Raw genomic sequence first — 25,117 nt, forward strand, 5'->3', positions numbered from 1 at the left:
CTCTCCACACAATAATGGGAAATTTCTAAAGTTTTTGAACTAGTTGATGAGAATAGAACAGCTTGGGAACTGAAAACCGAAAATTAGCAGTCGGATGATATGTTTTAGCATCACTGAAACATTATGAGAATAGCTTTTAATCTCCACCTATAACTAGATAAACAAATGCATGCATAATACATTTTACACACATCTCCATAATTTTTTTTTAGAGATTCTGATAACTGAAAGAGTAATACTTACATATGCTGGTGGGGGCACATAGGCATACTGAGGGTTGCTGGGGTCATAGTAAGCACTCTGGGCTGCCTCTTGAGCCTTAGCATCTGGCCCAAACAAGAGACAGTATTAGCAATGTGTTTTACAATATCAACATGCAAGCTGAAACCAATTTCTAAACTTGTTAAAATCACAAGGACAACAACACACTGTACTACAAACATGGCCCCCCCCCCCCACTCACAATGACATAATGGGCCTCCCACTTGTGTATAACATTTATGCGACACTTTTTTGTAATTCTAATCAATAACATCCTTGGTATTTACTACAATTTGATATACAAAATAAATTTAAATAGTCAGACCTAATGCACACCAAATAAGGATATGTGAAAACTCAACAAAGGCATGGGAAGAATTTGAAGGGAAGTGACTATATAAACTGACCAAGTTAAGACGTGTCAATTTGGGACAGTTGAATAGGTTGTTGAAGTTTACACATTTGTGTGCATTATACTAGTATTTGGTTCCCATGCAAGATGGCTTCTATATACACTCGACCATTTTCACACTTGCATCTGTCCAACCTATTCTTGATGCTTATGAAGATATTCACCTTAATGATGCAACTTGGCAGTGTGATCCATCTACCTATAACTATTAAATTTTCACACTATGAATTCTGACTAGATTTGATAATTTCAAAACTGAATATATGTCCTCTATCTTGCAATTACACACACTTGTTAAATGCCTTGCAAACTATCCTTGTAAGGAAGGTTCCTGATATTCAGGCTTAGCTTTCTACTAACTTGAATGTCTTCCAGGAAACTGATGTTCATTCTGTAGTATGGAATCCTAATTTGCACCATGCACCAAGTAAGGTCTTGCCAGAGCAAGGTCAAGTTCTAAAACACTTCTTGCTAGCAAAGCTGATACGAGAAAGGTACCACCAGTTCCTATGCCAGGCATATCCCACAACAAATATTTTAAGTTATGTGAGCATATCATATGGTAGGTATATGACTGGTGGTTTGTATGGGAGTGGTAGTAGTATGGGTGTAGGATTGATGACGAGAGCTATTTATTTGTGGGCGACAGGCTTCCCTGTGGCCAAATTCATTATTTTTGTTCTTGTTCCAACAGCTTATCCCATATTAGTGAGTGTACCTATCATCATAAAGAGATATACAAATACATATCAAGCTATTGTACTAACAAATCAGAAGAAAACTTAGAAATGCATGGCTACCAACCAGCAGCAGAGAGGCCAGTGGCTCCAGTGCCAGTGGGGTAGCCGTGATGGCCACCTATTCCAGGGTATGGTGGAGGAGCCTCGTACATGAACACACCATCAGCTGAAATTTTTTTTCTTATTTAATATCTTGCATCTATATACAGTATATAAAAAATAAAACAGGTCTACACATATCTAACATTAGCTCTCATAATAACATACTGTATATACCTATGGTGTTTAATTTGTAACAAATATATTTACACATTTTCTCATACTTTTTAAAAGTAAGTAAGTAATTATCAAAAGAAGGCACCAAACCGGGAAGGCTATGTAGCACCATCAAATACGCAAAATAATCAGAGGGCGCTAAATATCACCAAGGATGCCATACTTTTTAAAAGAGGAGACAATGCAACACACCTGGTGGGCGTTCAGGGAAGGTGTTGACAGGTGGAACCCATCCGTAGTAGCCACCTGCTGGAGGAGCATAGGCAGGGGGTGGAGCCTGCGCCCAAGTGGCAGCTGGGGGTGTGTACGGTGGAGGTGCGTCACGATAACTGGCCTCAGTATTGCGGGTTACTGTTGTGGCATGTTTAATAAGCATGAGTCCAGTTGGATTGTTGAAAAAATAAAATGAGTTATTTCTACAATGTTTTTATTTTGGAGTGTAAGGAAGTGCAACTTACTGTTCAGTCCACCAGTAGCTCATGGATCAGTGGTACTACGAGACCTACCAAAAACCACGATAAAAATCTGGGTCTAAGAGATGAAAGAAACATTAGAATAAAAATGTTGACCCCCCAAAAATGTAGGAAAATGCTCCAAACACACGAAAGGGAAAAAAAGATAGAAAATAAAATTAAGAAAGCAGGACAAACAATTGTTAGCAACTGTTAAGTAGGCAACAGTCCAAGTCACCCGGGGTCCTGATCTGCCACACTCCTCACACGAGAGCCTGGTCCTGGTGGTAGGTTTGTTCGTTTGCAGTCGTCTCCTTTTCTGGCAAAGAATGAGACTGCGCCTTCCGGAAGGAGGCTTGGGTTGTTGATGCTTGGTTGGTTCGGCTGGGGGTGCATCATGTGTTGTCCCCTGTTGCGGCTCTTCGCAACCTGCGCGCCACGGCCTTGGTAGCTGGGGATGCACTTTGGGTTGACCCGGTTTCCCTCCTTTCCTGTTCCAGGGCTGGGATCTTCCAGGTCGTCCTCAGGGTTATTCGGTCCTGCCAGCCTGTGGTCTATTCTCGTGCCCATGAAGTATGTTCGTAAGATTGCTGCTTTGGCTGCTGTCTTCGTTAACATGTCTTGGACTGACATTTGGGCACGGGGGTTTTGGAGGTCGAACAGGGTCCTAGCTGCTCGCTACCTGGGTCAATGTTCCTGGCCCTGGGAGGGCATATGTTGCATTGGGTCGGCGGTTGCAGCCAGTCGTTTCGACTTCGAGTTGAGGAGCGAGTAGCAACCACCTGCGGGTTAAGTCCCTCTTGTTTATTCCTTTGGTTAAGTAGCTCCGGGGGAGAAAACCTAGCATTCAATGTAATGAAATGCCATTTTTCTGGGCGAGACCCGGAGGCTCCCCAGCATCCCTCCCTCCCTCCAGTCGGCATTTTTTTCGCGTTTTGACATACAGCCTTACAACTAGGAGTGTGGATAGCTGGCTCAGAATTCTGGGGCTCCCCCTTTTCCCTACCAGGACAGCGTCATGGTGGCGTTTGCCACACGATTGTGACGTCAAGCTCATTTGCTCGTTTTTTGTTTGGGGTTATCCAACAGTTCGTCTTTCTCTAGCAATTTTGTTTAACCAGATAGGGTTTGTTTTGGGGCACTTATCTTTCTGGGTGTCGGACCCGGTCGATGGCAGACATAGAATGCTTCCAACCACATAGAGGTTTCTATAGCCCATTGCTCCTTGTGCCTCTCTGAGGAAGCTAGGGTCTTGCTCGTGGACTCCAGTAGGCCTAGAACTCCATTTGCTTTGACCGATGCTAGGCTCTAATAAATACATACGAGCCCGGATAGCTACAGAGAGCCGAAGGGGCTCCCCCCCCCCCCACAGAAAATGGCATCAAATATGTTCCTGTAACACCCATACAAAGTGGATTTGGGAGAAAGCACCAGGGCACCCCAAGCAACTCCATCACCAGGGTAAGCAAGTAAGCTGAAGCCAGCAAGATCCCCATCTTGAGAATAGCAACATCTTCAGCAGCAGAGGTGAGAGGACAATAATGGGGGAACTACCATGCAGATGAAGAATCCCTGCAAAAGCTCCTGAGGAATGCTGCTAACAAGGAAACCAGGCTCTAAACTGTATGGAGAAGGTAAAACAACTCGACCAGTAAAGATGTACAACACCGATATTGGACCATTCAGCTGCTCTTATTGACAAAGAAATTATGGAAGCTCCTCACAGAAGGAGACCAAAGAAATACCAATGGCCAAACACTGAAATTTATTAGACAGCAGTGTAAACTGAGCTCTGGATAACAAGTCAAGAAATTTGAAAATACAGTAATGGGAAGAAAATTACCGAAGCTTAAAAACTGTGGGAGAACAAGTGGAAGTACATTCAAAGTACAGTACAACATAATATAAACTTCAAAGTTAATTTTCACATCCTGCTGAAGCAGAGTTACTCACCCATTGATGCCACTTTCAGCATTGCCTGGCCAAACTCAATTGCTCCACCATGTTTAAATGTCAACTTGAACTTTGCTTGCCCGTTCCAACCACCATTGGGCTGCGAGGTCACTGTCCCTTTGATGTAGTTAGCACCAAATACAGGTTGCTCTAACTCCACCTGTAATTGTAATGTAGATTGGAAATACAGCAATTGACAACATTTTACACCATTACAGCATTTTTGGACACGGAAGAGTACTTCACAACTCTCCTTTGAATGTGCGACAACACAATAATAAAAATTTATATATATTATTTAAATTTGTGATACAATTTAAATATTTAAGACATTAGTAAAAAATTGGGAAACAAGTATAACTACTGAGAAGTATAGCTACACTACTGTAACTGTATTGCCCATGTTTTTATACAATTAACTGGGCTTCATTTGGTAAGCTTAGATTAACAGATGTTCAGGATAAGGTAATGGCATGCGCATTGCAGAACGATATTGCATTTTATTTGCACAGACGTGGTTTTAAATTTCAGGGAAAACAACTAGAAAAAGGAGTGTGTGTGTGTGTGTGTTTATCTCTCAAAAAGTTTAGACAAATATCAATGATGAAAATCAAGTGCTGAAATACACTCCACAGAAAAATTACTGGAGTAAAATTGAAATTACCAGAGTAGATGAAAAATAGAAAATCGGACATTTTCATTGCTAAACAGAGCTTGACTGTGCTCATGTTTTATGATATACTAATAGGGATTTTCAAAATTAAAACCTTTGCATCGTATTTCTTATGGAAAAGAAGAGAGAATATTAGACTTGAAAAGTGAAAAGAACTGCAGAGAAGACAAAATATGCTTTTAAAAGAGTTTTGCATCTTAAGAGTGGGGACCCCAACCTATACTGGCAGGGAAATATTACAATGACAACAGTACGGTAGTACAATACACCTCTACACTACAACCTTGATGCACTATACACACTGCTGGTCTTGTTCTCCAACAATGACTACAACGGCCCTACAATGCCAAGTACAAATTAAGTCGTAATATCTGCTAATACAGACGCAAACTACTTTGTGTTATTCCTGAATTCATATTAACTTTATTTTATTTGGTAAGTTTTATAATCACAAACATGCCAAAAAAGGACAAATATTTGAAACACCAATTTATGTTTCAATTTGCATACTTTCTGTACTGTGGTTAAAACCCATTACAGCTATCAGTTAAATCCCTTGTACAATTTAAACCAATTTTTTGTCACGTCAGAGCAATCTAAAACAAAATGTCTAGGTTAGCTTAGTTCAGGAAACGGTGGTGTAATCATCAGAGTGAAGAGAAATTACAGGATAAGTAAGCAAGTAACTGTCACAAGAAGGCTGGGAAACTTGTGTAGCACAAATTACAGGCTGGTACAGTATAATGAATATAGGCTAGGGCAATTGAGCTGTATATTGAAGACTTGAACCCTATGTAGTTTTTTACTAATACTTACTGACTAGTTGACTTCCTCTAAATTTTATGAAACTGGCATGGTGTCCAGATAAATTTTTAGCAATTTATGTTCATATGAATGAGCCTCACAATAAACTACTATCAAATTTTATGAATGTTATTAGGACTATCGAAATTAGGAAAATGTTGCAGTCCCCGTGGCACAATGGTAATTCTCATTGTGCTTTGTGAGTGGATTTGGCCTGGATTTGTATCCTGGCCAGGGAGGATCGACTGGGTGCCAATTCTTAACTGTAACCCCTGTTTACCCAGCAGTGAATGGGTACCTGGCTGTTAAACAATTTGGCAGATTGTATTCCAGGGAAAATCAAGATTAAGGACCTGCCCGAAATCCTATGCATGTTAGTGGCTTTACAAGAATGTAAGAACTCGTATATACAAATAAGATAAAAAAATAAAGATAAAAACTATCAAGTACATAATCCTTAGCACTATTATCACTTTTGTAGGTTATATAAAAATTCTTTTTACATTTGAAGAGATGTTCTATTCCCCTCCTCTCATCCCTCTGTGTGTGTTAAGTCAAGCTTATACAGTGCAAGCAGTACAGTGACCAGGAACAGTGCCTCTCTTCCTGGTCACACACTAAAAACTTTAGTGATTTTTAGCTCTATTACATCTTGATACTTTTTTTCTGAAGGCTTTAACTAATTCAACTAAACTGCGGCCATGTTATTTTAGATGTTTCTCAATTTACTCAATTTAAATCGGGTGTTACATTATTACAATTATTTGACAGAAAGAACAAATTGCAAGACACTGTACCCCAGCTGTATATATTTTGCATACTGGTGGAAAGCTTTCAAACACTATAAAACACTAAGTCTGACAAGGACTAACACATGATCCAACCATGAACAAAATCATGATGCCTTACCTCAGACTTTTTTTTTTGTTTTGAGGCATGAAAAATGTAAATCGTGTATAAATATGAATGCTGTGGAACTGGGATAAACTAATTTTTGGTATTTGACTAAGCACAATAAAGCAAAATTTTTGTAACTAAATTAATGGCACAAATAGAAAACTTTTGTAATAAAGATGTATATACTGTACAGGTTTTGAAGTTATGAACATGATTTGAACTGGCAATAGAATTAGTCAGATCAAAGAAAAATGTCCAGTATACAGCTACAGAAACTTTAAATCTACGTATCCATAACATTTGACTTGCCAAAAGAATGAGCATGCAGCAAAACATCTTCACTTATCACTACTCCACCAACTTTTGATTTGTATCTAATAATTTAAAAGAATTCAATGACATGAACCAATAAAAACTATCACCAGCAGCATAAATTTGGAAAAGGTTCTGACCAACTGGATATGACTACATTACTTCAATTAGTTCATAAAAATATAGTACCCTAATGTCAGTACAGCAATGAAACTTTAATAGCACTGGTATGACTGGTACTTGTCTTGTTCTTTCTGTTGGAGAGGAGAAAAATTTCCAACTAAATAACCTCTTGCTCTACGCGATAAAATATCAAACTATCTGGGCTGTGTGTGTCTTTCAATGAGCCTAATGTGTTTACAGTACTGTACCATATCAACACCCGGCATGACACTGAAAACAAACCATTAACAGTGAGTATTCAATGACTTGCCAGGGACCATATCTTTTGTAAGATATGATACAGCTATCAAAACTTGTGATACTGTTCTACCATTTCCTCTATGTAATAAATCCCAAGTATGTGTACCAATTCTGACACCTAATCTGCTGTCAATAAGGTCTCCTGGACATTAAATATATTAATGTCATGTTCTCACACCAGTACATACTTGCATCATGAACATATGAATCTTGAAACCATTTAAAAGTAAAGAACTTTACTAAGTAGAACAGTAGCCAAGTAGAGTACAGTATTCAACACATTGCAATGTCTACTGATGAAAATATTGTGCAAAACAATTACTGTACTACCATGATCTGGATATGTCACAAGACAACAAATACAAAATTTTGGTTTACCAAGCACTGAAGTACTTTAAATACTCAATACTGTATACATATTTACAACTGGGTACATAGAAGACTCAAGCTTTACCAATAAATTAAATAAAATGCACACTGAAAAATTGATAATGAAGTATATTAGAAGGCAAAACTTAGCAGTACATAAAGCAAAAAGATTTACACATTGGGAAGAGATAATATTGAGAGGCTCGGTAGATTTCAACACTAATGCATTTTGATATAGATTCATTGTCGACAAATAGAAACAGTTTATCAAGTACCAGACAAATCTTGTGAATTTCAAAAGGGGATTTTAAATGGAGTACTGTAAAGTATGGTTATGTGAAAAGAATATTGCATTTAAATGCCTACAGTCTCAGAAGCAACGAATGTTACATTAGATACTTGAATGGTAACAAAAAATTAATCACAACAGAAGGACTAACTAGACTTATCCTGAAAATAATTCTCAACAGGGATAGGGAAAGACGAAAAATTAAATAGCTAAAAAGCAAAGTGAAAACCCATGCTATAGATGTGAAAATCATATACTGTACAGTGACACTGCTACTTACCCCCTTTAGTGAGAAGAAGGGCGCAGCAAATGACTGGAGACGATCCTTTGCATCTTTATTGTTGAATATGAAGCGATGTGATGTCAGGTAGAGACGGCCTGTTTTGGCTCCTTTCATCTCTGGAGGAAGCGCTCCTCCAAACTCCATTGTCACATTATCACAAAACAAAATTATGCTGTGGCAAAAACAAAACTTCTATTAACTTATGCCTCCAAACTTCAATTTCAAGCCCAAAAAAAAAACACCATCATATAACTAACCACTGGTAAGCATTGCATTTAGTTGCATGGATTACACTACTGTATATTATAGTTATTAACACACAATTCAGTTAGACAAAACTTATAATAATTATAATTATTTGTGTCAGGGGATAGGAAGCCAGAATGCCTGTACTACCAGGACCCTTAAAAAAAAAGTTGTGAAAACTAACAGGAAGCCTAACCTACGTGAAGTAAAATATTTATATTTAAGAAAAGCAAAGAAATCTATATTTATGCAGTATTGTAAACTATTTATATTACATACTGTGAAATTGTGCATGATCTTGTGTATACAGTATTGAAAAATTGGCCAGCAATAAATATGGTGAACTGTTGTATATTTCAAGTTTAGGATCATACTAAACCACCTGAAACAGTCCCCGTGGCATTTATTTTATTTATATTAAATATCTATACGCAACTAACACTTAACGAGCAAAATAGCCAATCGAGGTAATGCCAAAATACCATTTTTCCAAACCTGTGCATGTTCATGTCAATGTCTCTCTCAAAGTTTCAAAATTTATTGTGCAATTTATTTTGTAACATACAGTACTTAGCTACATTAATTTCAATGTTCAGTTGGTAAGTTCATCATATGTCCTGTAACGTTTAAACCATCGTCAAGTAAACCTAACAATGTTCAAATTATTTATTTAGGTTTTAAGAGCATATACCTCAATAACCATCTAATTAACCAATCTAAATACAAACTACAGAATAATCCATGTGTTTTATGACAATTATTGAAACCCATGATCTTCCCACTGAGCAATGCCTCAATACTCCTCACAAACAACATAACTGGCCACAAAGACATACAATGTTGCCTCCACTGTATTTCCTTTATTTCTCAACCGCCAATGCAGTTGACACACAAGACGAGTCCATTTTCCCTACCATGTTGGCTCGGGAGTCGGTGACACCTGTCCGTCTCCTAGCCCCACCCCCCCTTCCCCATCCCGGACCCCAACCATGCTACTCCACACACTCATCCCCCCTCCCCCCACACATGCCCAAACAAAAGTCAAATACTGTACAACATAAATCACACTGAAAACTGTCCTGGATCCTTATACTGCTGACGTTTGTCAAGTGCAGTGGAGACCAGTGAGGAGGGTCCACACACCTGCCCCCCACACCCGCTGCCAGTTCTGCCCCTCCCCCCCAACACCCGCCGCCAGTCCTGCCCCCACACCCGCCGCCAGTCCTGCCCCCCCCCCCCACCAACAGTCCTGCCCCTGCCCCTCCCCCCCTCACTCGCCAACAGTCCTGCCCCCCACACTCGCCAACAGTCCTGCCCCCCACACCTGCCACCCCTCAAACATGCTCCTCCACCACCAGGAGGAAGGGAAATGTAATTATCAGGAGAAAGCGCCAAGCCACCACGACTATAGCCCTAGGAAGGGATCAGGATAAGGACATAGGACGGGACGGCGGGAAGGAATGGTGCCCCAACCACTTAGGACGGTCGCAGGGGGATTGAACACCGACCTGCATGACGCTCTACCGTCCCGCCCACCAGGAGGACCAAACTCTCAACACAGAGAGTGTAATCTCACCATTCTCCAGCGTAGATGAGGACGCCCTTGCCAGCGTGCGAGGTGTTCACGGACATGATGGCTACTGTCACCCTCGCCGCCTCCGTCCTCAACACCCTTACCAATCTTTCTAGAAATTTGTATCATAATGCACGATTTGTTTTCAATATTTCATATTGTATTTTAATACATGATAATAATGCATAATAGAGTCAATCTGTATTATTGAATTAGCAACAAAAATGCGTAGGAAAATATAATTTTCCTATATATTAATGTTGTGTGCAATATATCTAACACAAATTTAATATAAATTATATTGTTCTTATATTTTTTACTATAAAAATATTGGCATGTGCACCTATTGATTTCTTTTAATAATATATTTTGTATATCTGATATTCCTCAAAATCAAACGGGTGTTGAGGGCGTGATAATGGTCTATATCCGAACGTCCCGTCCACTCCCAAACACAAATTAAAAACCAAAGCCAAAATACACAATGGCCGTTGTGTCTATTAAATGGATAACAAGTATATTAAGTGAGACAATCGTTAATGGGCGGTGGAGTAGAGGAGGGGGGTGAGACTAGCGGTAATAATGGGTGACGTCGGCGTCGGCACACGAACACGGCGTCAGCTGACTGTGACGTCACACACTTCCTGCGGGAGTGTGATGCTGCGTCACTCATCATTACACAATCCGTCTCTTATTACGTATTATACACGTTTTACACACAAATACTGCGATATGAACTGCAAACATTGCACTGGGTTAATAGTTAACAAAAGCCAAATTATATAAGTCCAAGGAGGGTCCAACGCCTTAAAATTAATTCAGGCAATGCAAAATAACACGATTCTTTTGACATGAAAATATTCTGCCATTTAAACAGGCATAAAGTAACATGATAATAATTCATGTTAACGTTATGACAACGTAAATTATTTAACTATATATAACTACTGATATATATCTGCCAATTTCTTAGACCAGAAAGTATGGTGCCTTCTTTTGATACTTAGACCAGAAAGGACTAAAGTTAAGCTTGAAAAATGTTTTCAGTCATGTCCTGGGGTATGGTCCGTTCGGACACGAGACGATTCGATGAATCTCGTTTTCTGTCTTAAAATAGTTTATAATGCTGTGCTAGGCTGTTGTTAGCTGAGGTTAGCCTTTATTTCGCTCTGTTGGGTTAGGTTAGGTTGAGTTGGGGGATGGTTAGGTTAGGTTGGGCTAGGTATAGTTCCATAGTTTTCCAGCGTTACTCCAGCGCGAATCGTCTTGTGTACGATGTGACTTGGACTCACTTCAAGTTCAAGTAAGTTTATTGAGACAAGAAAAAAAAACATCTCAAAGGGATAGAGTAGCTTAGGCTACTTCTACCCCCATGAACTCACTTAGTTGTACTTGTTGGGGTTAAGCTTTAGCTCTTTGGTCTCACCTTTCAACTGTCAATCAATTGATGTACAGATTCCCGAGCCTATTGGTCTCTAGTATACCTATATTTGAAACTGTGTATGGAGTCACTGCCTAATGCATTCCATTTGCTAAATTAACTAAGCCGTCCCCGTAGTGTAGTGGATGAAGCACTTGCCTGGCATTTCGCAAGTGCTTTGTCCTGGGTTCGTATCCTGGCCAGGAAGGATTTACTGGGTGCCAAGCCTTAACTGTAGCCTCTGTTTACCCAACAGTAAAATGGGTACCTGGTTACTAAACGATTTGGCGGGTCATATTCCGGGGAACATAGGAATAAGGACTTGCCCGAAACGCTACGCGTGCTAGTGGCTGTACAAGAATGTAACAACTCTTGTATATATAAATAAATCAAAATAAAACTACTCTGACACTGAACGTTCTTTCTAACATCCCTGTGGCTCATTTGGGTACTAAGTGTCCACTTGTGTCCTCTTGTTTGCATACCACCCATACTAAACAGTTTATCTTTATCTACCCTGTCAGTTCCTCTCAGAATTTTACAGATAGTGATCATATCTCTCTTAATTATTCTGTCTTCCAATGTCATGAGGTTTAGTACCAGTAATCTTTCCTCGTAGCTCATAAGTCTCAACTCGGGGACTAGCATAGACCTGTTCGAGTTAAACTCTAATAGCCATTTATTGGACCATTCCTTCAGTCTGCCCAGGTCATCCTGTAGCCTCTTGCAATCCTCCTGTCTTAATCCTTTTCATAATTTTAGCATCAGTAAACATAGAAAGGAATGAGTCTATACCTTCTGTAAGATCATTCACATCCAGAATATCAGAAATAAGATAGGTCCATGTACAGAACCACATGAGACTCCGCTGGTAACATCATGCCAGTCTGAGGCCTCACCCCTCACAGGGGTGAGGCCTCAGAATTAATTAAAAATTATTATATTGTATTATTTTTATTATTTTATAGTAAATGTAGAGAAGACCCCATGGACAAAGTTCAGGACGAAGCATGCCGTAAGGATGGTTCAAGTTCAAGTATGTTTATTGAGACAAGAAAGAAATACATCTCAAGGGATAGAGTAGCTTAGGCTATTTCTACCCCCCTATAGTAAGGATGGACATTAATGATAAACTTATTTAAGTAAATATTATTGTTATTTGTTTATTTAACAGCTGACAGTTAAAAATCTAAACACAATAACCGTCTCCGTTAATGATAGGTCAATCGCAAGTACAGTTATGAACATGGGATGCGCAGAACCAATTTAAATGGATGCAACAGAGTATGAAGACTGGTCAAGTTTTGTTTTGTTTTACCACCAGCGGCGGCTAGTTCATTGCGCACCCCATACTCATCCTCAGCTGTAGAACAAAGGATTACAGAGGGTACAAATTTATGGTCTAATTCAGATCTCAGCGGATATTTTACATTAGCTTAGATAATTTATCTGCAACCCTTCAGTTATAATGACAGCTAGTGATAAACCTTTTGCACTACAACTTCTATGAATTCCAATGTACACTGAAGGTAAGTCATTTTGTTAATCCTTATAATAATTTTTAATAGTTAACATTTCAGGATAATAGAAAAGTTCCTGTTTATGATTTCAGTCCACGACGCCATTGTTGGTGGAAGCCTCTCTAGCCTCGTCTGGACAAGCCCCAGTAGCGGTTCCCAATGACCTGGTAGACCTTCAGGCCAATTCAGGTGAAAAATGTGGTTTCAGATGACTCGAGGTAACTCTAGAGAAACTTACGTGACTTTAAATGGCTTCAAGTTATTTCCATATAATCTCAGACGCCTGAAGGCATCAGATGACTTAGATGATCCCAGATGACTTTAGACAGGTGCTGGCACAGTGGGAGAGAAGGCAGCAGCCGCTGCCTGATATTTTGCCACCAACTTGGCAACTGCAGGAGGCATGGCTGTGGGAGGAACAAGTAAGCCACTTAGTCTTGGCAGAGGGTAAGACAATGGCTGCATGATACTATGATGGTAAGTCAATACCTGAGATTATGACTGATGGTAAGAGTCTTACTGTCAACCATAACCTCAGCTATTGTCTTACCGTAAGACAATGACTGAGCTTAAGGATGGAGATGTGCTACATAGCCTTCCCTGGCTTAGTGCTTTTATATAATTACATTAACATTAAGGATGGAAGTAATGTGGTTAAGATCAAGGTTTAGTTTTTAGTTTAGTTCATTCATTATGCACCCCATACCCATCTTGTGGGCGGTAGTGGAAAGGGTTCAAGGGTGGTAAATTAATATGACTGACAGGCAACTTCATGGAGGAACACTACCCGGGCAGGGATATGAAAGACAGACAACCTGCAACATACTTACTAGGGACGAGGAGTGGTGCGGCGGTAGCGCCAGGGAGTCCTACTGGGGCGGTGGCGCCAGGGAGTCCTACTGGGCCGGCGGCAGGAGTGAGTCCTCCCGGGGCGGTGGCGGGAAGTCCTGCCTATGGCGGCGGCGGGAAGTCCTGCTATGGCGGCGACGGGGAGGATCCCGGGGGCGGGGGTGGTGTTGAGGGCTTGCAGGTCGGCGATCTCCTTAGCGGTGGGAACGAAGGCACTGAACATGGAGAAGGGCGCGGCGACGGGTGCTGCAGCTGGTGATGGGGTTGCTGCAGTGTGTGGTGGTGGTGGTACTCCTGATGCCGCTGCTCAGAGGAAACATGACAAGTGAGCTTCACCAAGGCGGGTATCTAATAATGTTCAACGATGCAATATGCGTTACTACTTTATAAGAATTTATGGGCGACTAAACCCTACTTCTTAAACCTACCTTTACAGTCTATGGAATGAAGACTAAACTGATGTTATGATGTGCGATATGGCCAGACTTATCAAAACACGCCATACAGATAAAGATACCCAGTTATAATATATAACACTCGTCTTAAGGAAGTAAAAAAATTGCGAAATATTTAATTTATACAGCACTAACATGTTAAGAAGCACTTAATTATAACTGCCCTATTGAAGTACCGGCCCGTTCTACTACTCCCTCGTAATATATATCCAACTACTGTAATATTATTTCACAACAGAAATGTATATTGCCAATATTCTGCATAAAACAACCAATTTATTAGCTTTAAGACTTCACCAGAGAAGTGCGTATTTGTGAATTTCCAGTTATCAATGATTTTAAATTCAATATCACGAGATACTTGTAGTTTTGAAACATTAAACTTGTGGATTTTAGAATATATTCTCATACTCTACCCAAAGTTTTCTAGTAAACTTAACTAACATACTAATTAGTTTTTATTCTGTTATCAACTCTCATTAAGATATGGAATAATAGGTGACCTTAAAACCAGCTCCTAATATATATATATATATACTCTGTAATATAAAATAAGGTAGCAGCACACGGCTGTGTAACTAAAGTTTATAATACAAAAAAGATATAAAAAAAATGCAACAAACTGATGTATACAGCTGGTGTATGTACATGTGGTGTACACATTTGTGTATGAAGATCGAATTCTGTAGGATAGTCAACGCGCACTGGTTTGATTCCCGAGGCAGTATCAGACATTTGGACACCTAGTAATAATAAAGGTACCCGTGAATTAAGCAGCTGTTGTGGGCTGCATCTTGGGGAAAGTCGGCATTGGCGTAGAGACCTCGATAAGTGCAACAGGTTTCCTGTCCCTGTTATGGTTTACTGAAGAAAACTCTGAGTACGGCAGCACATTGACCTCAGGTGACAAGACTTGTCACCCGAGATGTGTCACTTTAATGTTTTTCTTGCCCGAAACGCTTTGCGTAATAGTGGCTTTAGGCATTGTATGTTCTAGCTCTATCTATAAATCTATCAATTTTTGTAAAACCTCTTGTATGTATGTACCTTACCTGGATAAACATTTATTTATTTATTATTATTATTATTATTTATTACTTACCCCCTGGCGGCGGCATGGCGGCAGCGGCGTACACCAGGGCTGCCACACATACGAATACACCCTTCATCGTCATCTACGAGATTAAATGTTGAAAATTATTAATTTGAGAGCTATCGAAACTTTTAGATAAAATGCAATGTTGTTCTAAATATAACTAACAAAATATCTGGATGGAAGTTTCAGGAAATGTAAAGAATTTGGCCACGAACAAGAACCTACCTTCGTTGTGGTGACCAAGGAAGCTGTGACTAGATGAAGGCCCTCCGTCGCTTATATATCTTTAGGGAGGGTCACATGACCTGCCTCCTTCCACCACCACCTTGTCTACTCACAAGGGTCAGGCGTGACACGGCACCCAGGGGGCCGCTCACGCACCTGACGTGACGCTGCAGCAACATGCTACAAAGAGTGACAGTAATCTCACGTTCTCTGACGGTGGCAGGAAAGGAAATGTGATTCTTCAAGACGTGAGCTCAGGTGGCTATAAGGGATTGCTGGCTTTATCACCAGGTTATGTTTGCTACATTATATCTTGCAATAAATTCAGATTATGCTAAAATGTATCTGTGGATTACATTGTACCCTTAAATATACTTTAATGTACCTATTTTTTCTGCCAAATTTCTTATACAATGTTTTTTTGTACTTTCTTACAGTGCGTTTTTGTACCTTCTTTAGTTAGTTTAGTTCATTTATTATGCATCCCATACCCACCTTGTGGGCGGTAGTGGAAAGGGTTACAGAGGCCACTGGGACTGAACCCCACAATTCATTTAGCTAAGCAAGTTACAATCTTGATGAACTAGTTACAAAATTCAATATAAGTCGTCACATCATAAATGTGTTCGAGATCGACCACAAGTACAGTTTCTAAGTTAAGCAACTGACATATGTGGAGAGCTAGTGTCACAATTGATATGTTTGTCCTGCACACCGCCCCCCATCCAGTGGGCAGCGGTGGATAGGTTATAATCACTTAGTTACTACCTACAGTTTGCAAACTGGGAATATTTGGCTAAAATTTCTGGTAGCAGATAATTTTGAATGAACTATTTACACATCGTTGGAACATTGGTTATAGAATTGTCTCTAAATTCACGTATCTTTTCGCACTCCATCACATAGTGACGGAGGGTGTGCGAATAATTTTGTTGACACAGTTTACATTTGGTCAGGTCTACATCAGCAAAAAATAATGAGAATTCCCAGAGATACTTGTAACCGAGTCTAAGCCGAGCAGTAGTAACATCTAGAAGTCTGCTGATTTTATTGGATGATCCATTGATGTGTGGCTCCTCTTGCATGATAGTATGATGATAGATGGAATTACTGGTGTCGATTTCACTTTGCCTCAGATCTACAAGATTTTGTTGAAGTTCTCGGTGTACTGCTGCTCACAGATTGTTCATTGACAATCCAAAATTACACTCAACGTCTCATTTAAAGGCAGATTCTTTGGCTAACTCATCAGCTCTATCATGCATTCGGAGGCCAACATGAGATGGAGACCACATGAAATGGACTGTTACCATCTTTAATAATTTTGTTGTATTTGTGTCTAGCTGCAGACACGAGCATGTTACAGTTATGTCTTAAAGAGTTGAGAGCAATTAACGATGATAAAGAGCCACTTACAATTAATGTATCAAGTTTGGAGACTTGTACACATTTCAGTGCAAGGAGCAAGGCAAATAGTTCGGTCTGAAGGGTAGAGGCCCAGTTGTTTATACGGACTCCCCACTCAAAATATAAGCCATCGGCCAGTGTCAAGACAACTGCACTTCCAGCTGCACCCGTGGGGCGGTGTAGGGAACCATCAGTGTATATGATTTGAGAGAGAGAATGCGCTGTGGACAGAGCATCAATATGACTTAAGGCGTTGAACTTTGCCACAAAACGAAGCTTGGGCGGATCTCTAATTTGCTTCTTGGGTGGAGAGGAAGGGATTAAAATTGGAAAGGGTGTAATATCCCACGGTGCAGAAAAGTGCCGTTGTCGTTTGTCTTGGTACACATTATATATCTGATACATTCTGAGTTCAGTTCCAGTTTTAGTTATCCATTTGGAAGAATGTTGACCTTCAATAAAGAAATTCTGGAGGGATTCTGTGCAAAGGTTAGGATGAGCTAGCATAAGAATTTTTATACCAATTTGACAGTTAATTTCAGTAACACGATCAACGACGCTCGGAATATTAAATTAGTTTCTCATGTTAAGTATCTTTGTGGTACGAGGGCACCCAAGGAGTATCCTCAAGGCTTCGTTCTGCAATTTTTCAAGCCCTCCAAGCTTTCTTTCAGGCATCAAAGCAAGCAGAGGTGCAGCATAATCCATTAAAGATCTAATGTATGCAAGGTACATCATTTTGACAATTTTGACATTGGCACCATAGCCTGAGTGATAACCTGTAACAGCCTTCAGAGCTCGGAGCCTCTCTTTATACTGACGACAGAGTCTGAATACAACAGGACCATCCAGTGGCACCTTAAAGCCAAGGTATTTGAATCTGTTTACATAGTCAAGCTGGGAGCCATCAGACAGTTGCATCTTGCGAACAGCTCCTCCCTGCCTGGGTGGGCGCCGATTTAGTAACTTTGTTTTCTCTGCCGAGATGACTAAACCTAGGACTTATGTCAGGACATGAGTCTAATACAGAGTTAAGAGTGTTCTGCGTATTAGCATACCCAGTGGTGTGTATCATTATATCATCAGCATAGCTCGGTACAGAGTTTGACAGCGTGTTTATATAATAATACTAATAATAATCATTATAAAATTTGTATTTATCAAATATACATAGGAACATGTTGCAATAGTTAATTAACAGGTACACAAATTATATACTACAAATATACATTGGAACATGTTACAATAGTTAATTAACAGGTACATAAATTGTATACCACATAAAACCACTAATATGCAGTGTTTCGGCCATAGCATTATATGGTAAATCATTTATAAGTGTAATAAACACCAAAAATTAAACGAATAGTGAGGTAACATATTTGAATTCTTGAACAAATTTGTCAAAGGTTTACAATTTGAAAGCAACCCATCCTCCTATTTTGATAGTACCTTTTGTAACTACAGCATGAGCATCATAGTACAAACATTAACAATACTAAGCAAATAGTAGAATTTGGTACTATTCACTTTATAGTCGGAAAAAAATACTCAAAAGCAAACAAATATTTCTGGGCCTAGTAAAACACATTTGTGTACTATATTAGGCATCTGATATTGTGTATTAGGCCTAGGAAGAGTAGGTTAGGTTACTTTAAGTTGTGTTTGCAATATAAATGCAAACCCTTTTCCGGTTTGTCCAAATTTAATAGTGACGATTTCTACTTTCTAATTGTCCATTACGTCATATATGTACTATGGTCCTCATCGTTACTATATAAATACTAACTAAAAGGCGGATGGGCTGTTTTTAAGTGATAATTAATAATGAACGGCATAGCCTATTTAACAATAGCAATTGTACCACAACATTAAATGTCTAGTATTATTTTCACAATAACACCAAACAACACAGGTTGACATGCATGGTGAAGAAATGTGAGGGGAAATTTTGTACATAATGAAAATTAAGTATTTATCTTAGTTTCTCTTTTAAACTGGTGAGAGAATTTTTTTTTTCATTTGGGAAGTCATTTCAATTTAGAACCTTAATTTGCAAAGTATTTTTGTTTAGGTTAAGTCGCCCTCTTGGAGAAACTTTCTGTATTGGAAGGAAAACATTTGACTACCGAATTGTGCGCGCCTGCGTGCGCGGCAACCAGCTGAACCATGTTGAATATAAATATAAAACAATACAAGCTCCTTAAGCAACCCGTTCTGGAGGGAAGAGGACTGGGCCGCGGGGTCGCTAAGCCCCGAAACACCTCAAGGTAGGTCCTCGGACCAAGTCCATTCTATCCAGTGGTCGACCCCAAAGATGCATACATCAATTTTAACATTCTGTTCATTCAAAACAGAACTTTTCTTAAATATAATTTAATATTATTATATATTAGCATATTGTGCATATTTAGTCACTGGTTAGGTTAGATGTTTAGGTTCTGTTGGTGATTATTTGTATTTGTAGTACGTGGGTGAAGCATTTATAGCGTTGTGATTCGAACAAAATTCGTCAGTGAAACACTTGTTCCGGATATGTTCGAACGTCAGTAGTTGTGATTCGTGTGTAAACCGCTTTTCATTCATAAACAGGGGGTTTGGCAGGTGCATTGAATCACTTTTGGATCTTTGTTTGGAGGACGGGCTGTTTACAGCGTTGTAGTTCGAACAAAAGTAGTCAGTGAAGCACATGTTCCGGAAGTGTTCGAACGTCATCAGTTGTGAGTCGCGTATAAACCGTTTTTATTCATAAACAGCTGGCTTAGAGGGTGCATGGAATGGACTTTGGGTCTTTGTTTAGACGGGCTGCCTTACGCAGCCCGTCCTCCAAACAAAGATCCAAAAGTGATTCCATGCACCCGCCAAACCCCCTGTTTATGAATGAAAAACGGTTTACACACGACTCACAACTGATGACGTTCGAACATATCCGAAACAAGTGTTTCACTGACGAATTTTGTTCGAATTACAACCTATAAATGCTTCACCCACGTACGACAAATACAAATAATCGCCAACAGAACCTAAACACCTAACCTAACCTATGCCTATATATGCACAATATGCTAATATATTATAATATTAATTTATACTTAAGAAAATTCACGTTTTGAATGAACAGCATATTAAAATTTATGAATGCGTCTGTGGGGTCGACCGCTGGATGTAATGGACTTGAGTCAAGGACGGGTTGCCTTACGATGCCCAAAACCGTCAGCTTCACACGGGCATGAAGTCATCGTGGCAAAGTGGTAACACACTCGCACAAAATCTTTTAATGATTCTTTTTAATTATGACTTTAATGATGCTCGTTATTAAATATTTATTAACCAAATTCATTAGCGAAGGCCACTTTCATTCCTGCCCCAACGTCATGCGAGTAAATTCCTCAGCCCAAAAACTCCCCCCCCCCCCTGAAGGCACTTCACGAAGGGAGGGGGGCCCACCCAACGCCACCGGAAGCCACGCAAAACGCGAACCCGAACCCGACACTAGTGGCCTACCATGACGAGAGGAACCCCGGGCCTTGGAACGACCCTTCCGGGAAGGTCTACCACGGGACCCCTGAGAAACAGCAAGTCCAACATAGGACGACAAGAAGCCGAAGCAACCTGAATAAACTGTGCAACGGCCGAGGCCTCAAACAGGAGAGGACAAGAGGGAGAAGACATCCTAAGACCCAAGGCCCAAGCAGATTCCACAGAGGAGGCAAGCACCTTCTGCCGACACGCGAGCCAGGAAGCATAAAACAGAGCAACCGCATCTCGCAAGATCGGCGCGAAAAACTTCAGCAAGGCAGCCGATGAGCGCCGACGAGCGAGCCACCGAGGCCAAGGCGCCAGAACCAGGAACAGCCCCAAGCGCCCCTACATCCTCCGTGAACCAGTCCAAAGACAGCTCCAGGAGGGAAAAGAAACGCAAAGACGAAGTCAAAAGACCCCAGCCACGCAAGTCCTCGGCTACCTGCGCCGCCGAAAGGGAAGGAACCTGCACATGGAGCTGAACGACACCAACATCTCGGGGAAGGGCAGGAGCAAACAAGCACTCATTGAGGTGCTCGAGGTCGCCCCCTCAGGAAAACCTGCAGCACCGTCGAAGCCTCCCGCCACTCAAGCGTGCGGGAACGGCAGGAGGAGTGCCAGGACTCCAAGGTAAAGACAGGACAGTCCACCAGCCAGGACGACTTCGGAACCTCGTAACGGAGCCAGAAAGGGAACAAAGTCCCAAACCTGAAAGCCAAGGGATCCATTTCCGAGGCATAATCTGGATCACACAGGAGGTTCACCGCAAGGGCCGCCCGCACCGCAGCAAGCTGGATATGATAAGGCGAAAAACTCCGGAAAGATGGACCCGAAGCACCCGTGGGAACATGGAACCGAACCTGGGGAGGGGCAGACACCAAGCCCAATTTGTACACAGAGGGGGAAAAGAGAACCCCACTCCTTGTAACAACATGCCCTGCTCAGAGGGCAGGAAAACCCAGGCAGGGTCCAGCGGGGCTCAAGGCCCCCAAGTCAGCCCCCACCCCAACCCCATGATCCTCCTCCGCAGGACCCGGGGCCGAGTCCTCCCCCCCAAGCACCAACCCCACTATTCAAGACCGGCGCAGCCGTAGAAGCTGGACAGAAGGGGAGCCCCCACTGGTCAGACCCAGAGGCTTCGGCCGGGGGAGGAGACTCGAATGCCTCCGTCGTCACACCGGAAGGGGCAGTCTCCAAGGCTGCCAGTCTCAAGACGAACTAACCGCTGCTCCGACTCAGAAACCCTCAGACGTTTCGGGGCCAAAAGCAGGAGAGGGGGGCCAGAGCGAACAACAGAGGGAGGACGAGAAGGGGCAGACTGAACCAGGGTTGAAGCGACCCCCACCCCCAAGTCCGGGTCCCTATAAGCAAAACAGGGCAGCCCCGGGGCATCCGGGTGAGCAACCAACCGAGCGCGTTGCAACAAATGAAACCTAGAATGCAACGCCTGCGCAGCCTGTACCCGAAGATGATCATCCATAGATTGGGTAAATTGAGTCACCAGCAAGCAACAAAACTCACAGAACTCTGGGTCAAAAGTGTCACCGACCCAACAGGCTGCATGATGGAGGCAAAAACAATGAGGGTCGCCTTGAGACAAGGGAGCCGAACAACCCTCAAACTCGCATGAAGTGAGGGGAGGGTTGTTCGGTTCAGGCAGGTGACACATATAGGTGTGGTCAGGAAAAACAACAGAGTAGCTTACGTCTGCAGACTTAAACCCATCAGTGAAGATGGAAACTGAGTGGGAATGTGAAGAAAAGTGGTCAAGTTAAAGGTGTTTCAGAACTGCAGGGTGGGTAAAAGCTTTAGTTATGTGGGTCAGGGATTTGCAATATTGAGGAAAGGGGACCCTCCATGGAGGCAAGGACGGAACAACACGAGGAGAAATATTTGTAATACTAACCGAAAGAGAACGTTGCAGGCGAGACAACCAGCGAGTAGAATAGATAATGTTTGTGGTCGCAAAGTAATTTGTGATGCTGGCAATACTGTAGACGAATGTTGGGGTAGGAGGTGGCAGGGAGGATCTGGACATCCTCTACAGCCATGAGGGAAGGGGCAGGAGGCTAAATGCCAATGGGAATGATGGAAATAGTGTGTGTAGTCAAAGCCTGGGCAGGTTTGCAGTGGCAATGAGAGTGCAAAGAGGCAAGAAAGCATGGGGGCAGATGGGATCCTGCATGGAAGACAAGGGACGTGGATGTGAACCGAGAGGAACACTTCTGGTAAAGTAAACCTGGTAAAGTCAACCTAGGAGATTTATTCTCCTGGGAACTGGAGTGGTAAGACACTGAAGAATGTCAGGGTCTCTGGTGTGAGGATATGGAAACTGATACTACAGCAGAGGACTTGAAGGACAGTAAGTAGGTCACAGGATTTTGACTGGAGCAGTGCAAGAGCAGTGTGATATCAGTGAGGGGGCTCACTGGTCGCAGTTTCTGCCTTGATTCGGAAGTATATGTTGTCGTTCTTGTGATAAGGTGCAGAATAGACTGCCATAGTTTATAGAGCATAGGACTGTGAAAATGCAGGCTGGCCAGCACTGCAATTAATACAGTGAACTGGTTGAGTCATGCAAGTGCACTTAATATATTTTTGCCACAAAGTAGGCAAAAGTACTATGCACAATCCAAAGTACTGTAACATGGCCAAACTTACAACTTTGATTGTTCTGGTTCCTGGACATGTTCCTGGACAAAACATTTGATCACCCCCCATCCCCAAGACTAGCTAAATTGAGAAAGATTAACTGAAAAATGTAATTTTAGCCTCACGGAGTGAGCTAGTACACTTAACTCACTACAGTACTTAGAAATCATATAATACTGTATAGACTGGAAATTGTGGTCCCTCTTCAGCAGTGAGCAGGAATGACCAAGGTAGCTGCTTATATGTGGAGTCAAGTCAGATGTCCTGGAGAAACAGGATAAGCATCAGCTGGTTGTAACTGTCTTCTTACATAAACACTCACTCAATCTGGTAACAATTGTCCTGAAGAAAAAAATACAATTTGGATTATTCTTTATAAAAGTAGGTTCTATTATTTTTCTTTTGAAGCCATAATATTGATAAATTATACAAGAATCTTCCCATATAATTTGGTGATCGGTCTCACTTACGTGCTTAATACTATAATGTTGAATTTTGTTAGCCATAACTGATGGACCTCTTTAAGTGTCCAGCAATTCGGGTTTTGAAATCTATACCTGTTTGGCCGTAATAAACCTTAATGCAATTTTTGAATGTATCTTGCAATAAGGTTTATTACTTAGCAACATCGATGAGGACCTTCTAACCAGCATCGACTGACATCGTCAAAACAACCAGACAAGAACCAACAGAAAACTGATATTTTTGTTAGGTCCCATTACAGTTCCCTGACTCATATACTGTACTGTAATTAACTTCACTGAGGACCACATCACTCTAAAACTTGGGAATAAACTATCTTGTAATGTCCAGACCAAGTGAGGTGACCCCTCCCAGGAAGATCTAAGACTTGAGCAAATTGAGCAATAATTGAGCACACTGTTATATTTGTATAACAAATATTCCATATTTATTGATTACAGTATTTTCATATTCTGTGATGATTATTTTCTTGTTTAGGGCTTTTATCCCTCTGACTAGTGCTCTAGCATCTTGGTTTAACTGGAAGAGGATTTCTCCAAATGTCATATTTCTTCAAGGATGACTAAAAAAAAAAAAATTAACCGTGGAATGTAAAGGTGTACATGAATGAATGTACAGGTGTATATGAAAGTACATAATTTACACAACGTTTCGAACATACAAGGTTCATTCTTAAGTGAGGAGACAGGAGGCAACATCCGATTTATACCAGAGAATGAACCTTGTAGGTTTGAAACGTGTAAATTATAATAAGTATAATACTTTCTACAGTTAATTTTTATTCTTTTAGTCAACTTTGAACAAATTTTTTCAAATATAACATTTAAAGAAATCCTCTTCCAATTATACCTAGATGCAAGGGCATTAGTCAGAGTGATAGACACCCTAAACAAGAAAATAATCAACATGGACTCTGTAGTCATATTCAATGAAACATGTCTAAAAGAAAAACTGCTACTCTCTAAACTTATAAATGCACAACAACATAATATGCGTTTCACTGCAGTGTGAAATTAATAATTCTTTGTCATTTCTTGATTTCAAAGTGAGTAACCTTAATGGTTTAAACACTAAAGTTTACAGAAAACTAACTACTGTATTACAGGTTTAGCTATATATTTTAATTCATCATTTGTTTGATATACAGTGGTACCTCAGTTTTTGTATTTAATTCGTTCCCAGAGACAGTATGAAAACCGAAAAATACAAAAACCGAAATGGATTTTCCCATAAGAAATAAAGGAAATTGAATTAAGCCGTTCCACACCCCCAAATATATTAAATAAAAAATACATTTTATACAGAATAATACTCTTAGGTACCTTACCTATATTGAGGACTTGTTGGCGTACAGAAGACAGTAAGAAAGGGTGTAGGAGGAGAGGTGTTAGTGTTCGGAAGGGAAGTACCCTTATAAATAAGGGTAAATGAGGGAGTCCCCCTCATTTATGTCCTCTAATTACCCAACACAAAGCTTCTATTAGAACAATATCAAATTCTGGCCTCAGACAGCACTCAGTACCCT

At 40.8% G+C, this 25,117-nt stretch overlaps 2 protein-coding genes across 3 annotated transcripts in view; both read right to left on the minus strand.

Annotated features, from left to right (window-relative positions):
• Wbp2 (WW domain binding protein 2) overlaps positions 1-10,075 on the minus strand; it is a 14,651-nt gene extending 4,576 nt beyond the window's left edge. The window contains exons 1-6 of the mRNA XM_045763469.2: positions 9,967-10,075; positions 8,142-8,316; positions 4,095-4,254; positions 1,882-2,040; positions 1,478-1,579; positions 244-326 (exon numbers count right to left, since the gene is read on the minus strand). Of these exons, the coding sequence (XP_045619425.1) occupies positions 244-326; positions 1,478-1,579; positions 1,882-2,040; positions 4,095-4,254; positions 8,142-8,316; positions 9,967-10,022 (735 nt within the window). The 5' untranslated portion in view covers positions 10,023-10,075. The remainder of the gene's footprint in view (positions 1-243; positions 327-1,477; positions 1,580-1,881; positions 2,041-4,094; positions 4,255-8,141; positions 8,317-9,966) is intronic.
• Positions 10,076-12,408: 2,333 nt separating this feature from the next.
• Positions 12,409-25,117, minus strand: part of LOC123771117 (angiomotin) — a 17,613-nt gene continuing 4,904 nt past the window's right edge. Inside the window, exons 1-4 of one of the 2 annotated variants that reach the window (XM_045763470.2) lie at positions 15,529-19,873; positions 15,310-15,382; positions 13,734-14,055; positions 12,409-13,310 (exon numbers count right to left, since the gene is read on the minus strand). In XM_045763470.2, the coding sequence (XP_045619426.2) occupies positions 13,205-13,310; positions 13,734-14,055; positions 15,310-15,382 (501 nt within the window). In that variant the 5' untranslated portion in view covers positions 15,529-19,873 and the 3' untranslated portion in view covers positions 12,409-13,204. Of the gene's footprint in view, positions 13,311-13,733; positions 14,056-15,309; positions 15,383-15,528; positions 19,874-25,117 lie in introns of those variants that run through there. The other variant, XM_045763471.2, reaches the window with a different exon arrangement.

This window comes from Procambarus clarkii, chromosome 65 (genome assembly GCF_040958095.1).
Source record: "Procambarus clarkii isolate CNS0578487 chromosome 65, FALCON_Pclarkii_2.0, whole genome shotgun sequence".
Classification (NCBI taxonomy): Eukaryota; Metazoa; Arthropoda; class Malacostraca; order Decapoda; family Cambaridae; genus Procambarus; species Procambarus clarkii.